A 15,939-nucleotide genomic window follows, 5' to 3' on the forward strand; every position below is an offset into this window, starting at 1 on the left:
CAGCTAACGTTGTATCTGATTCTATTGCAAAGTTTGTTATTTCTTTTCCTGTACCTGTTTTTTGGGTACCTGGGAATTTGCCTTCCTGGCTGGCCGGCCTTGTAACTAATGACTTGCGATCTATGAAATAAAGTTACAAGCTTTTGTCCAAAAAAAAATTAACATTCACTTGAACATGCATGCTATTTTATCTCTCTACCAACCTGAGATTCCCGAATCAGGTATCACTGATATATACCTGACAATTGACATTTAAGCATAAATAAAATTTATTGATATCAATCAGCAAATAAACAATGGCATAAACTGTCCACAATTATGATTTATTAATGACTTTGAACATATTGTTTATATATATATAATTAATATTGTAAACAAATTAAAATACAACAAAAAACCCCAACTTCCATGAGTCTGATTTATTTATTTATTTATTTCCATGACAAGGACAAGATTCATTTGCATTCCGGCAACGGCGCACCGCACAAGCATCTGTTGTGGAAGTAAGAAGTGTAATCCAATTCCTGCAGCTGCCCGCCCACTGGAATCTTTCCGCAAAGCCGATTGTAGCTCACGTTCAGAAACAGCCGATCCAAATTCACCAAATCCTCCGCCAGACTCCCGTAAATCTTGTTGTGGTTCAAATCCAGAGTGCCCAAATCATCCGGGAACTGCAAGTTGGAGAAATCGAACTCCAGCAGATTCCTCGAGAAATCAACCACTTGTATCGACTTGTTCTTCCCGAACAAGAAGGAGATATCCCCTTCGAGCCTGTTCCGTTGCAGCTCCATAAGTATGAAGGGAAGCTCGCCCCAGCCTCTGGGAATCGTCCCCGAGAGCTGATTGTGCGACAGATACAGGTACTGCAGACTGGGGGTCAAGTTCCCGAACGACTCAGGTATGCTCCCGCTGAGCTTGTTCCTGTCCAATCGAAGCCCTAAGAGGTTTCTGAGATCGGCCAACGTAGGAGGGATCGAATCACTGAAATTGTTGAATGAAAGGTCGAGAAACGTGAGATTCTTGAGTTGTCCGAGGAAAGAAGGGATGGGGCCGGAGACGTTGGTCCAGCTGATTGTGAGGCTGGTGAGTTTTTTGAGATTGGTGATGGAACGTGGGATGGTTCCGGTGAGATTGGAGATCTTGTGAAAAGTGAGGGATTGGAGGTAGGGGAGATCGCCGATGGTGTCGGGGATCTGGCCGGAGATGTCGGCGGTGATGAGGTTGAAGGTGGAGATGCGATTGGTGGTGCGGTCGCATTTGACGATGTACCAGGAGCAGCAGTCGGTGTCGGGGTCCCAAGAGGCGAAATGGTAGGCGTTGCCGAAGTGTTGTTTGATTTGGAGGAGGACTTTCTTGTCTTGGGGATTGCATCTTATCGATTGGCAGACATGGGAGTACTCGGACAAGATGATAACAAGGACACAAATTGTGAAAATATATGAACTCTTCTTCATGCTTTTGCAGATTTGGGCTTTGGGCACGCAACTTCATTTGTTTGGGGCATGCCAAGATTATATATACATATACATTTTAGCATTATCCTTTATGACAAATTCTACATGTACACGCTAGTATCATTCAACCGTAGTGTTAAATATGTCATTTTTGTTTTTACAAGTTTTAATGGATTTAATATGAGATTAAGCGTGAGAAAACTTTTTAAATTTTTATTATAAAAAGTAATATAATAGATTAAATAATACATAAGCATACAAATTTTATGAAAATATATAAAGCTCAAAATCGCTAATAGTGTGGAGTAAAACTTTTGTCGATCGATGTTGGGTTAAGTGTCTGCTCTTAATGGTAAGAAAAAAAAAGGTTCAGGACAAACTTTATTTCGATTTCTTCACGGTAATTTTTTTTGTTTAAAATCATAATTTGATTTGGTCACCAATTTCTCATGTTTTTGCTCGAAACAAAAATTTTTTCCTTACATTTCGTGCTCAATTGAGACTTTCTCACGTTTTTTAAAACATTGATGTTATAAAATAATGTATGTATATGTCGAGTTTGTGATACAACTAGAGTAGCATATTCAATTGATCATCTAAATTCAAACTAAAGAACATGTTGATTCACCAGAGATTATAAATTGAACATGTATTAAAAGTTAAAACCAAGATAGTGTGTTAATCCAATGGAATCTATACTCAACCACATACATGTGCATTGAGTCAAACTTTCCAAATTCGTGCCAAACTTGGTTTTTTCTTTCTCCAAATATTTAATATATCTTTCCAAATTGGTGTTACATCTATGTAAAAAAATTATATTAATAGAAGATGATTTTAGGTATATATTTTGATTGCTGCGCCTTACAAATCCAACGATCTCGTCGTGCAACTCAATCAAATCGAACTAGTTATAATGTCATTTACCTAAAATTAAAAAATATAACGAAATGACTCTTAAAAAAATATATAACGAAATGACTTAAATAATTTAAATCATAAAATAGTTCAAACAAAACAATTTTTCTACATATAAATCCAATCTCTAAATTAGATGGAATTCTAGATCAATATTATTAAATAATATATATATACACATATATACATAGAGTACTGAACTAGGGGAGGTGAGATGTGTGTGTTAATGTTGACTAGGAATACAAAGAGAAAACTGGGATTTTGAATTCAAATGCGTGGCTCTAATCTACATATATGCGGCACACTGTTTTGAAAACCAACTTCGTTGATATGGATTTAGATCTTTATTATATCCAATTATTGATTCTAGAACATCAAGAAGAGTTGACATCCAATTAGTACCCGTGCACATTGGGTTTGTAGTGATCCGATCCAGAATCAACTATGATGATACCAAATTTTACCTCGAATTCGGTCTGGTAGAGCGGATCTTCCAATCTTTCAACATACAGTGGTGGTAGCGCTTAGTCGTATCACGCTCAAATTAACCTAACTCAGATTAACTAAATAAACCTGTAGTAGCGAGAGTAAGGATCGTTTCCACGAGGAAAGTTAATTTAATTGTGTTCTTAAAATTATCGAAAATAAATAAAAAGGGGATTTTTAATTTTGAAATTAACTAACTAAAATTAAAAGCAATTTAAAACAAATTTTATTGACTAGCATGCAGGATTAAGAGTATAAAAAATCAATGAATTAAACAAGCATTGATATTGATCGACTACGCCTTTGAAGTTATTTACTCGATCATCGATTCTCTAAAAATAATTAATTAACATTTTAATATTCATCAATGAAAATTAAATTTTTATCTCACCTTAATCTTAGTTAATTAGACACAAGCGTTCAAAATTAACTCTTACCAATAAATTAATTAACCAAAATACAAGCGATTAAGATTTAAATTCAAGGTAGCATTCAAGCTAGTGAAATTGATGAAGCTAAACAATACAAACACAAGCGGTTGTATTTAATCTAGTCAATTGTTGTTCCTACGAATTAACAAATTCACAAGCATAAATTATTAATCATAGTTGCTTCACAAATTATAGGGATCAAACAATTACGGATTTGATATCTAATTTAGCTTTAGATTATATGAAAAAATTATTAGGTGATCAAGCCAATAATTAAACATACAAGCATGACAATCAATTTCAAACAACTCTTGATACTCAAATAAAAATTAAACGATGACAATCAAAATCTCACAAGATAAATAAAACTTCAAAGGGTTTGTCTTCCTCAACCAAGTACTAAAAGTGTAGTGACCCTTACCCGGATCACCTACTAAACAGAACTTAGGCATGCAATTAACTTAATAAAACAGATATCAGAATAAACTTGCGGAAACCATAAATAAATACAATCCCAAGAAAAGGAAACTGTGATTTATCCAAATATTATACAACCAAATCGAATAGCTGTATCAACCCAAAACAACAGAAATAAAACCTAGACGAAGCTCCAGCTGACCAACCACTGCCTAGCCCCTCTTGGGTCCACCCGCCTCGTCCAATCGCAAACCTGCCCCATGGAATAGGGTGTCCAGAAACACAGAGTACGAGACGTGAGCATAAAATGCTCAGTACAAGAGTATGAGTATACATGCATGCAAAGTGAACTCCCTATAAACTCGAGGTCAAGGATCAGATAACAGAGACAGACCGGGCCCTGGTATGTAGCACGCTGTGCCGTTGCTTCAGGAGGTGGCTCCCATACCGAAATACAAGTGGATATGCCGGACCCAAATCGATGGATGTCCAACCACTAACAGGATAGGGAAAAATCCTACTAATAGACATCTCGAAGGAGATAACTCAGTATGCAAATGAATGCAGCATAAATCAATGACATATAAACCATGCAGTCACATAATACATGCATACTCAGTCAGGATATCTCGAACAGTACTTTCGTACCTCAAATCAGTGCAAGCTCTACCAACTCTAGGTCCACGCCTATAGTCTGCTCTACACTGCCAAATGATACTACTATCATTATAGTGCTCTGAAAGCCTTAACTAAGCTATTGCATACTCCTAAATATTTATAGGAAGCAAAAGCTATACCTTCGTCCGTCGTTAGCCCTTTGATGTCGATACCTCCAGAACTTGGGCACAACTCCGCTACGACTATCGAACGCCTCGACGACTCCCGGGGCAAGCCTAGGAAGGCTAGAACAACTCGAATACGACTAGAGTAGAGAGGAAATCCGGAATTGGCAATTGAAAGTGAATTCTCGGCCCTCTATTTATAGACAACGATCGGAGCCTCCGATCCTCGATCGGAACGTCCGAACCTCGATCGGAACGTCCGATCCTGCCATCGGAGCTTTCGAAGATCCTGATCTGCCGCGTGTCAAAATATCACTTGTTGACTTCGGATAGGGGTGATCGGAGCTTCCGATCTTGATCGGAGCTTCCGATCCTGACACACGTCATGCCTGACGCAATATCATCGGAGTTTCCGATCCTGCATTGGAGCTTCCGATCCTGTTCGGAGCTTTCGAACTCTTCCCAAGTAATTATGATTAATTCCTTAATTACTGATTTTGGTTACGGGCTGCTCCATTCTCCCCCACTTAAGATATTTCGTCCTCGAAATCAGATCTTAAGTAATGAATGTAATACAGAAATCAGAAACATTTTTTATTCAAATCAAACGTTTACAGAGTTTGCAACTGAATACAACTAAAAGAATGAAATCAAAACAACTCAGGATGGTCTTCACGCATCCTGTCTTCCAGTTCCCAAGTAGCCTCCTCAGTGCCTCGGCGTTGCCACTGAACTAAAACCAGAGGAATGACTTTGTTCCGCAAAACCTTATCCTTATAATCCAGGATACGAATAGGTTTCTCAACATAAGTCAAATCCTTGCTCACCTGAACCTCAGACCGCTGCAGAATATGAGATTCATCTGCCACATATCGTCGCAACAGAGATACGTGGAACACGTCGTAAATACTGGAAAGATGCGGTGGCAAAGCTAGCCGATAAGACAAATCGCCAATGCTCTCCAAGATCTCAAACGGACCGATTAACCTGGGAGACAACTTGCCCTTAAGGCCAAATCTGAGAATCTTGCGGAAAGGTGACACTCTCAGAAACACTTTCTCCCCGACATCGAACTGCAAAGGCCTACGCTTGGTATTAGCATAGCTGGTCTGACGATCCTGTGCAGTCTTAATCCGTTTCTTGATCTGATCAACAATGTCTATTGCTTGCTGGATAAACTCTGGTCCCTCAGCCTGTCTCTCCCCCACTTCTTCCCAGAAGAGTGGAGTAAAACAACGTCGCCCGTACAACGCCTCAAAAGATGCCATTCCAATACTAGTATGATAGCTGTTGTTGTACGCGAACTCGATCAATGGCAAATGATCCCAGCAGGCTGAACCAAAATCCATGACGCACGCTATAAGAATATCCTCCAAAGTACGGATAGTGCGCTCTGACTGACCATCAGTTTCCGGATGATAGGAAGTACTCAAACTGAGAGTGGTGCCCATCGCACGCTGAACACTCCCCCAGAACCTAGAAGTAAACCTGGGGTCCCGATCGCTGACAATGCTCACAGGCACTCCATGAAGTCGAACGATCTCCTGAATGTACATCCGTGCCATGCGATCCACAGAGTACTCTCGGCTATAGGCAATGAAATGCGCTGACTTGGTGAGTCGGTCCACCACAACCCAGATAGCATCACAGTTCCTCGGGGATACCGAAAAATGGGTCACAAAGTCCATTGTGATAAACTCCCATTTCCATTCAGGAATAGGCAGACTGTAAAGCAATCCTCCAGGTCGTCGGTGCTCTGCCTTGACCTGTTGACACACCAAACATCTCGAAACAAACTGATAAACACTGCGTTTCATACCCTTCCACCAGAAACGAGTACGTAGATCCTTGTACATCTTGTTGCTCCCGGGATGAATACTCAACTTAGTGCGATGCGCCTGAGACAAAATCTCCTCTCGCAACTCTTCATCCTGCGGAATCACAAGCCTATCAGACAAACACAGAAAGCCATCTGACTGATAATGAAATCCAGACGAGCTACCCTCGTTAGCTAGACGAGCTAAACACTGGGTCTTCGCATCAGACATCTGAGCATCTCGAATCCGCGAATACAAAGCTGGCTCAGATAATATCGCAAACATCTGGATACTCTGCATACCTTTCTTATGCTTGAAGGTATAACCTAAAGTACAACAGTCACTGATCGCACTAGACATCGAACAAGTCTGAAGTGCGGATAGTCGCACCTTGCGACTCAAAGCATCAGCAGTGAGATTAGCAGCTCCCGGATGGTACTTAATCTTGTAATCATAGTCCTTAAGCAAGTCCATCCAACGTCTCTGCCTCATGTTCAACTCCGCCCGAGTGAACAAATACTTGAGACTCTTATGGTCGGTGAAGATCTCAAATTTCTCTCCATACAGATAATGACGCCAGATCTTCAAAGCGAACACAATGGCTGCTAACTCCAAATCATAGACTGGATAGTTGTCCTCGTGAAGCTTCAGCTATCTAGAAGCATATGTGATCACATGCCCATTCTGAGTCAGGACACAACCTAACCCCTGAAGAGAAGCATCAGTGTATACCACATACCCTCCAGATCCTGACGGTAATGCCAACACTGGCGCAGAAGTCAACCGTCGTCGAAGCTCACAAAAATTCTCCTCCCACTCGGAGGACCACTCAAAATCAACACCCTTGCGGGTAAGCTGCGTCAACGGTCGAGCTAGCTGAGAAAAATTTAGAATGAAACGAAGATAATAACCTGCTAGACCCAGAAAACTACGGATCTCAGCGACCGTCGTTGGACGCGACCAATTAAGCACAACTTCAATCTTGCTCGGATCAACAGAAATCCCATCCCTAGATATGATATGGCCAAGAAAAACCATTCGATCCATCCAGAACTCACACTTGCTCAGCTTGGCGTACAACTGCTCATCCCGAAGAGTCTGCAGTACAAACCGCAAGTGAGAAACATGCTCTTCCGTATTACGCGAATACACCAAGATGTCGTCAATGAAGACCATGACAAACTTGTCCAAATACTCCCTGAAGACACGGTTCATCAGATCCATGAACATAGCCGGCGCATTAGTCAAACCAAATGACATCACTAGGAACTCGTAATGCCCATAGCGAGTACGGAATGCAGTCTTGGCTACGTCCTGATCACGAACTCTCAACTGATGATACCCAGATCTCAAGTCAATCTTGGAGTAAACTGACGTGCCCTGCAGCTGATCAAACAAGTCATCAATACGAGGCAACGGATACTTGTTCTTCACAGTGACTCGATTCAGTTGCCGATATTCAATGTACAGCCGCATCGACCCATCCTTCTTCTTTACAAAAAGAACAGGAGCTCCCCAAGGAGATACACTAGGACGAATGTACCCCTTGTCCAAAAGATCCTGTAGCTGATTCTTCAACTCACGCATCTCTGACGGAGCCAGACGATACGGTGCTCGAGAAATAGGTGAAGTACCCGGCATCAACTCTATGCCAAACTCGACTTCCCTAGCAGGAGGAAAACCCGGAATCTCATCAGGAAATATATCTGGGAATTCATCCACAACAGGAATGCTCTCTATCCCAATACTCTCAGCGGACAAATCAACTGCAAAGATAAGGTAGTCTTCCCCGCCAGACTCTAGAGCTCGACAGGCTCTCAAAGTTGATACCAAAGGCATCGGGGGTCGCGCTCCCTCACCATAGAAAAACCAGCTCTCACTCCCCTCTGGATGAAAGCGTACTAATCTCTGATAGCAGTCCACTGAAGCTCGATAGGTAGTCAACATATCTATTCCCAGAATGCAATCAAAGTCTTTCATCGCCAGGACCATGAGATTCGCTAACAGAATGTTCCCTTCGAACTCTAAAGGGCAACCCATCACTAGACGCTCAGCCAAAGCAGATTGGCCCGTCGGAGTAGAAACAGACATCACTACGTCTAGTGCAATGCATGGTAACTTATGCCTCTTAACAAAACGTGCAGAAATGAAGGAATGAGATGCACCAGTGTCAATAAGTACAAGAGCAGGTATACCATAAAGCAGAAATATACCTGCGATGACTTTCTCATTCTCCTCCACTGCCTGATCATGCCTCAAGGCAAACACCTGGCCAGAAGCTCGTGGCCTCAAATGAGAACTCCCAGCAGGCTGTCCCTGTGACCTCTGCTGTACGGTGGCCTGAGAACCAGATCCTGAACCAGAACCTGAACCAGAACCGCCTCCCCCAGATAGTGGACAATCCCTTCGGATATGACCAGTCTCTCCACAATGGAAACAAGCTCCAGAAGCTCTACGGCACTTGTCGGATGGATGGTTATTTCCACAGTGATCACACTTGTCCTTCTTTCTGAAACGGACAACACCAGCAGAGCCAGAGGAAGAAGAAGTAGATCCAGACTTCTTGAAAGATTGGGCACGGAGACCCAAAGAACTAGCAGGCCTCGACTGAGGGAAAGACCTGTTCCGCCGAATGTTGTCCTCCGCCTGGTGACAACGGCTCACCAAATCCTCGTAGGACATGTCGTCGCCAACCGCCACACAGTCATGAATCTCAGGGTTAAGGCCCTGAAGGAACAGATTATACTTCATCCCAGAGCTATCAGCAATCTCGGGGCAATAGGATAGCAGATCAAAGAACCTCTGCTGATACTCATCGATAGACATGGCTCCCTGCCGCAGACTCAGTAGCTCGCCTGCCTTTGACTGACGGAGTGCAGGAGGAAAATACAGCTTCTGAAAAGCTGTGCGGAACTCGGCCCAGGTGGCCACTCCTCTCGCTGCAACAAAAGGTGCAGAAGTAAACCTCCGCCACCTGCGCGCACGTCCATCCAGAAGATAACCCAGAGTCTCCATCTTCTGCTCCTCGGTGCAGTGGAAAGTCTGAAAAGTCGTCTCCATGCGGTCTAACCAGTTCTTCGCATCCTCCGGAGACTCACCTCCAACTAAGGGCTTAGGACCCATAGCTAAGAATCGACGCACAGTGAAACGCTCGTCATCATGATGACGATGACGCCGTTCTCGACGACGCTCTCGGTCGGCATCGCCCCAACGACCGCCTCCACTTCCGTGGCTACTCTCATCATCGTAGTTTGCCATCTACAAAAATACCTCATGATGAGACTAAATCCCAAGAATACTTTTGCATGCTCTGATACCATAAATGTAGTGAACCTTACCCGGATCACCTACTAAACAGAACTTAGGCATGCAATTAACTTAATAAAACAGATATCAGAATAAACTTGCGGAAACCATAAATAAATACAATCCCAAGAAAAGGAAACTGTGATTTGTCCAAATATTATACAACCAAATCGAATAGCTGTATCAACCCAAAACAACAGAAATAAAACCTAGACGAAGCTCCAGCTGGCCAACCACTGCCTAGCCCCTCTTGGGTCCACCCGCCTCGTCCAATCGCAAACCTGCCCCATGGAATAGGGTGTCCAGAAACACAGAGTACGAGAAGTGAGCATAAAACGCTCAGTACGAGAGTATGAGTATACATGCATGCAAAGTGAACTCCCTATAAAATCGAGGTCAAGGATCAGATAACAGAGACAGACCGGGCCCTGGTATGTAGCACGCTGTGCCATCGCTTCAGGAGGTGGCTCCCATACCGAAATACAAGTGGATATGCCGGACCCAAATCGATGGATGTCCAGCCACTAACAGGATAGGGAAAAACCCTACTAACAGACATCTCGAAGGAGATAGCTCAGTATGCAAATGAATGCAGCATAAATCAATGACATATAAACCATGCAGTCACATAATACATGCATACACAGTCAAGATATCTCGAACAGTACTTTCGTACCTCAAATCAGTGCAAGCTCTACCAACTCTAGGTCCACGCCTATAGTCTGCTCTACACTGTCAAATGATACTACTATCATTATAGTGCTCTAAAAGCCTTAACTAAGCTATTGCATACTCCTAAATATTTATAGGAAGCAAAAGCTATACCTTCGTCCGTCTTTAGCCCTTTGATGTCGATGCCTCCAGAACTTGGGCACAACTCCGCTACGACTATCGAACGCCTCGACGACTCCCGGGGCAAGCCTAGGAAGGCTAGAACAACTTGAATACGACTAGAGTAGAGAGGAAATCCGGAATTGGCAATTGAAAGTGAATTCTCGGCCCTCTATTTATAGACAACAATCGGAGCCTCCGATCCTCGATCGGAACATCCGAACCTCGATCGGAACGTCCGATCTTGCCATCGGAGCTTCCGAAGATCCTGATCTGCCGCGTGTCAAAATATCACTTGTTGACTTTGGATAGGGGTGATCGGAGCTTCCGATCCTGATCGGAACTTCCGATCCTGACACACGTCATGCCTGACACAATACCATCGGAGTTTCCGATCCTGCATCGGAGCTTCCGATCCTGTCCGGAGCTTCCGAACTCACCTTCGGAGCTTCCGAACTCTTCCCAAGTAATTATGATTAATTCCTTAATTACTGATTTTGGTTACGGGCTACTACAAAAACTTAGCCACTAAAATTCATGAATTCCTAAGAAAAATTCAAGAAATAAAAGTAAATCTAAGAACAAGAGAGAAAACCTAGCCGCCAAGATGTTTCTCCACTCTTCAGCCGTCCAAAAGATCATCAAATTCGGGTTCTATATGATATTTAAAGAATAGAGTCCTTCTCAAGAAAGTTTTCTAATTAAAATATAATTCGCCGGATTTTTGTCTCGCTCGATCGGTAAGAAACTACTGATCGATCGAGAGTTCCTCTGATCCTTGTCATTTTTTCCTTCTCTTCTCCCGCTCGATCGTTAAAAAGTTACCAATCGATCAAGACCTTCTCTGTCCGAGACTTTGTACGCATATGTAGCCTAGCACAACAGCGCTTCTCAAAGGCTCACAAAGCGCTGCTCCATGGCGCTATAGCGCTTCTCAAAGGCTCTATAGTAGAGCTGTTCAAAGGAGCTGTTTTTTAGAGCTGTAGCTCTAAACAACAGCTCTACTTCATCCTTCTTCCATGGCTTCTTTCTTTGCTTTTCTTTTCTTCTATTCTTTTGCTCCAATTCTTCTATTTTCCTATATCAAAACACAAACAATGATTAGGAACTATAAAATGAATTTAATCAATGCAAATTCTCCTAATCATACAAATTAACATAAATAAATATAGAAAAATATCATCACATCAAACTCTCCCATACTTAACCTTTGCTCGCCCTCGAGCAACACAAAAAAAAAAATAAGTTCGAGCTCATATCTCATAATGAAAAATAACCATGATTTACACATGTGTGCCTCAGAAATTAACTCAATGCATGATCAAGAAAGGCGTTAAAATTCTAACAGCGGAACAAGTTCAATATCCAGACATTTCAACTAGAGATATAGCCCCGAACATGTGTGTGTGTATGATCATTAGCAAGTGTCATGCACACTTCACAGATCCATTCAATGTAAGACCCCACAACAGCTAAAGTTGCACACACCAATCAAGTTGAACCTTTGAGAAAATAATTTTTAATTTTTTCACATTGTCGGATAATTGCACCCGGTTATCCTCAACTTCATACATTCTTCTCCATATTTAGCTATTGGAATTTGTAGGATTAGAATTTCAATCCTCATTCCAATGCCTCCCCACACCTTACTAACTCCATTCTTTTCTTTTTTTTTTCGATTAAGCTCAAAAGAGAGGTTGATAGACTAGCGAATTCCTAAGACTATCACAAGGCTCACACGACCTTCACTATGTCATATACATTTCACAAGCCATGACACATGCGTGCTCAAAAATATTCAACAACCATATCAAAGTTTAATTTGTATTGGAGATCAAAGTGTTCCAAGGTTATCAAATCATCTATTTTCAAAAGCATGCATGTCATCAATTAGATATCATCATGGGCTAGTGAATTTCAATAGTCATATTCATCACTAACTATGAGCTCTAAAAAAAAAAATTTCAAAAACTGGGTAGATTCTCTAATTGACTGGCTAATTCCTCTCCCCCATACTTAAAATTTTACATTGTCCCCAATGTAAGTAAAAATGCAAAACAAAAATAAATACTAAAAATGAAAAGGAAAAAAATCCCCTTGGGTTGCCTCCCAAGCAGCGCCTCTGTTTACTGTCGTCGGCCCGACTGCATGCTTCAGTTTGTCATGGTGGTTTAGATCTGGTTCCTTTGTCCACCTTCACCCACTTGAAAATTTTCACAATTAATTTTTTTATATTCTTGTTCTATTTTGATTTCTTTGATATCTCCATCTCTGGATGATTTCTTCCTTTTACCATGGGTATTCCTTTTGATTGATCCGGAGGAAGTTTTGGCTCAGTTTTAAATGCATGCAAATCAAAAAAAAAAAAATTTAGCATTAGAATTCTCAACAGGTCTTGCATTAACCTTCTTCAACTTATCCTCATTCATAACTTTCTTGTTTTCTTGTGACAAGTGATCATTGATATCAAGATTATTAACAGCACTTTCACAACTAAGAAATTTCAGGGTATCAAAAATATTAAACTTAACAACCTCCCTATCAAATTACATAGTGAGAGTACCATTATTAACATCGATGATAGACTTTGAAGTTTTTAGAAATGGTCTTCCTAGCAAAATTGGACTATTAAAATCATTATTTTTCATGTCAAACACGTAGAAATCAGCAGAAAAAACCAATTTATCAACTTTCACAAGAACATCCTCAATCACACCCCTAGGATAAATAGTAGACCTATCAGCCATCTGGATAACAATTGCAGTTTCATTCAAGGGCCCTAGTTTTAAGGAAGCATAAGTAGAATATGGCATGACATTAATCGATGCTCATAAATCTAACATGGTCGTATCAAGCTGAACATCTCCTATCTTACAAGGAATCGAAAACCTGGATCCTTGCATTTTGCAGGTATCTTTCTCTAAATCACAGCAGAAACCTGTTCTCCTACTTTTATTTTTTGAGATCCTTTCAACTTTTGTTTTCTTTTCGCAGTACACAATTCTTTTAAAAATTTAGCGTAGCGAGGTACTGGTTTAATAGCATCTAACAAGGGAATATTTACCTCACATCTACGAAAAGTATCATACAGCTCCTTAATGCCTTCATCTTTCCTAAACTCCTTCAATGCAAGGGGAAACGGGGGTACGGGTTTATAGTCAGAAAGGGGAGGAAACTTACCTTTTGGTGCATCTTTTTGAATTATCTCATTCTCCTCCACCTTGGATTCCTTGACATCTTCGTTCTTTACTGGTGCTTGCACCACATCTTCACGAACCTTCAACTCCCTTCAACTCCTCAAAGTGATTGCACTTACATTTTCTTTTAGATTCAGCACAGTCTGAGATGGTAAACTGTTAGAATGTTGTGCTTTTAACTTGTTGATTGTGGTTGCCAACTTTCCCACCTGAGTGTTCAAGTTTTGGATACTTGCTCTCGTTTCCTACTGAAAATTCAAAGTGTTAGTGGCAAGATCCTTAACAATATTTTCTAAAAACTCACCAGGAGTTGGAATTTGAGGACGCTGTGGTTGTGGAGGATATGGTGGCCTGTATGCTTGATTATTTTGTTGCACATTAGGTGTTGGCTGGTTCATCGCAGGATTGCCATATCTAAGGTTCGGATGATCCCTCCAACCTGGATTGTATGTGTTTGAATAAGGGTCATAATTTTGCTGTGGTGGCCCTGGAAGTCCTCCTGTTGCATTCACTTGCTCGACCGATTCCTCTTGAAGTATGGGACACATGTCAGTTGCATGTCTCATTGCAGTGAAAATTCCACATATCTTCACATTTTGTCCATTCCCTGCAGCCATTTGACGCACAAGAGATGTCAGTTCAATCAATTTTTGTTCAAGGGAAGAAACATTTACCACGTTGCCCCTTCTGGGTGCTGGATCACTTCTGTTGGTGCCAAATTGCTGAGAATTGGCAGTCATGTTCTCGATCAAGTTTCTTGCATCATGCGGTGTTTTGTCTACGAACACTCTTCCACTAGCCGCATCCACCATGCTCCTATCATGAGGCAACAAACCTTCATAGCAATATTGAATCAAAAGGTTTTCACTTATCTGATATTGAAGACAGCTAGAACAAAGATTTTTGAACCGCTCCCAATATTCATGAAGTGACTCTCCCATATGTTTCTTGATGCCATAAATCTCTTTTCTGATGTTCGCTCCTCTCGAAGCTGGAAAATACTTTTCTAGGAAAATCCTCTTCATTTCCGTCCAGGTTGTAATAGATCCAGGAGGTAGGTAGTATAGTCAATCCTTTGCAACTTTCTTTAAAGAAAAAGGAAAGGCTCTCAGTTGAATTTGTTCCTATGGTACTCCATGGGATTTCATGCTTGTGCATACCACGTGGAACTCCATCAGATGTTTGTGGGGATCATCACCTGCAAGACCATGTAAAGAAGGCAAAATATGTATTAGTCTATATTTTAGTGTTCGAAATTGGCATTAACTTCTAGAGTAGGAAAAGTAATGCATAAGGGCTACTGAATCAGATCAGGGGTGCCAAGATGCCTCAAGCTTAGATTCGCATTTGCAGTCATCTCTTCTCTAGAATCTTCAATTCGAAATTCTTCTTCCTCTTCTAATCTTCTTTGAGCTTCCTTCTTTCTTCTATGGAGTGTTCTCTCTATCTCCTAGTCTTAGGGAATTTCTTATTCAAAAGATTCACCTGCAAGCATGAACAAACCAGAGAAGCACTGGGGGGAAAAGAATATAAATAAAAATAAAAACAAAAACACAAATAAATTAAAAGCCTTCCCCGGCAACAGCGCCAAAATTTGGTAGAGCTTAGTCGTATCACACCCAAATTAACCCAACTCAGATTAACTAAATAAACATGTAGTAGCGAGAGTAAGGATCGTTTCCACGAGAAAAGTGAATTTAATTGTGTTCCTAAAATTACTGAAAATAAATAAAAAGGGGTTTTCAATTTTGAAATTAACTAACTAAAATTAAAAGCAATTTAAAACAAATTTTATTGACTAGCATGCAGGATTAAGAGTATGAAAAATCAATGAATTAAACAAGCCTTAAGATCGGTCGACTACGCCTTTGAATTTATTCACTCGATCATCGATTTTCTAAAAATAATTAATTAACATTTGAATATTCATCATTGAAAATTAAATTACTATCTCACCTTAATCTTAGTTAATTAGACACAAGCGTTCTAAATTAACCCTTACCAATGAATAAACCAAAATACAAGCGATTAAGATTTAAATTCAAGGTAGCATTCAAACTAGTGAAATATTTGATGAAGCTAAACAATACAAACACAAGCGGTTGTATTTAATCTAGTCAATTGTTGTTCCTACGAATTAACAAATTCACAAGCGAAAATTATTAATCATAGTTGCTTCACAAATTAGATGGATCAAACAATTACGGATTCGATATCTAATTTAGCTTTAGATTGTATGAGAAAATTATTAGGTGATCAAGCAAATAATTAAACATGCAAGCATGACAATCAATTCCAAA

The 15,939-nt window shown here is 40.7% G+C and overlaps 2 protein-coding genes across 2 annotated transcripts; both read right to left on the reverse strand.

Annotated features, from left to right (window-relative positions):
• Window positions 1-290: 290 nt before the first annotated feature.
• On the reverse strand, window positions 291-1,508 carry LOC140889448 (polygalacturonase inhibitor-like). The gene has a single exon (XM_073297167.1). The coding sequence runs from the start codon at window positions 1,452-1,454 to the stop codon at window positions 456-458; it is 999 nt and encodes a 332-aa protein (XP_073153268.1). The 5' UTR covers window positions 1,455-1,508; the 3' UTR covers window positions 291-455.
• Window positions 1,509-11,333: 9,825 nt separating this feature from the next.
• Window positions 11,334-14,664, reverse strand: LOC140860918 (uncharacterized). The gene is made up of 7 exons (XM_073263918.1): window positions 14,343-14,664; window positions 13,889-14,246; window positions 13,507-13,729; window positions 12,993-13,189; window positions 12,848-12,935; window positions 11,880-11,914; window positions 11,334-11,520 (listed from the first exon to the last, which is right to left on the reverse strand). The coding sequence occupies exons 1-7, from the start codon at window positions 14,662-14,664 to the stop codon at window positions 11,334-11,336; spliced, it is 1,410 nt and encodes a 469-aa protein (XP_073120019.1).
• Window positions 14,665-15,939: the final 1,275 nt, after the last annotated feature.

Source organism: Henckelia pumila, chromosome 1, assembly GCF_033568475.1.
Source record: "Henckelia pumila isolate YLH828 chromosome 1, ASM3356847v2, whole genome shotgun sequence".
NCBI classification, from domain to species: Eukaryota; Viridiplantae; Streptophyta; class Magnoliopsida; order Lamiales; family Gesneriaceae; genus Henckelia; species Henckelia pumila.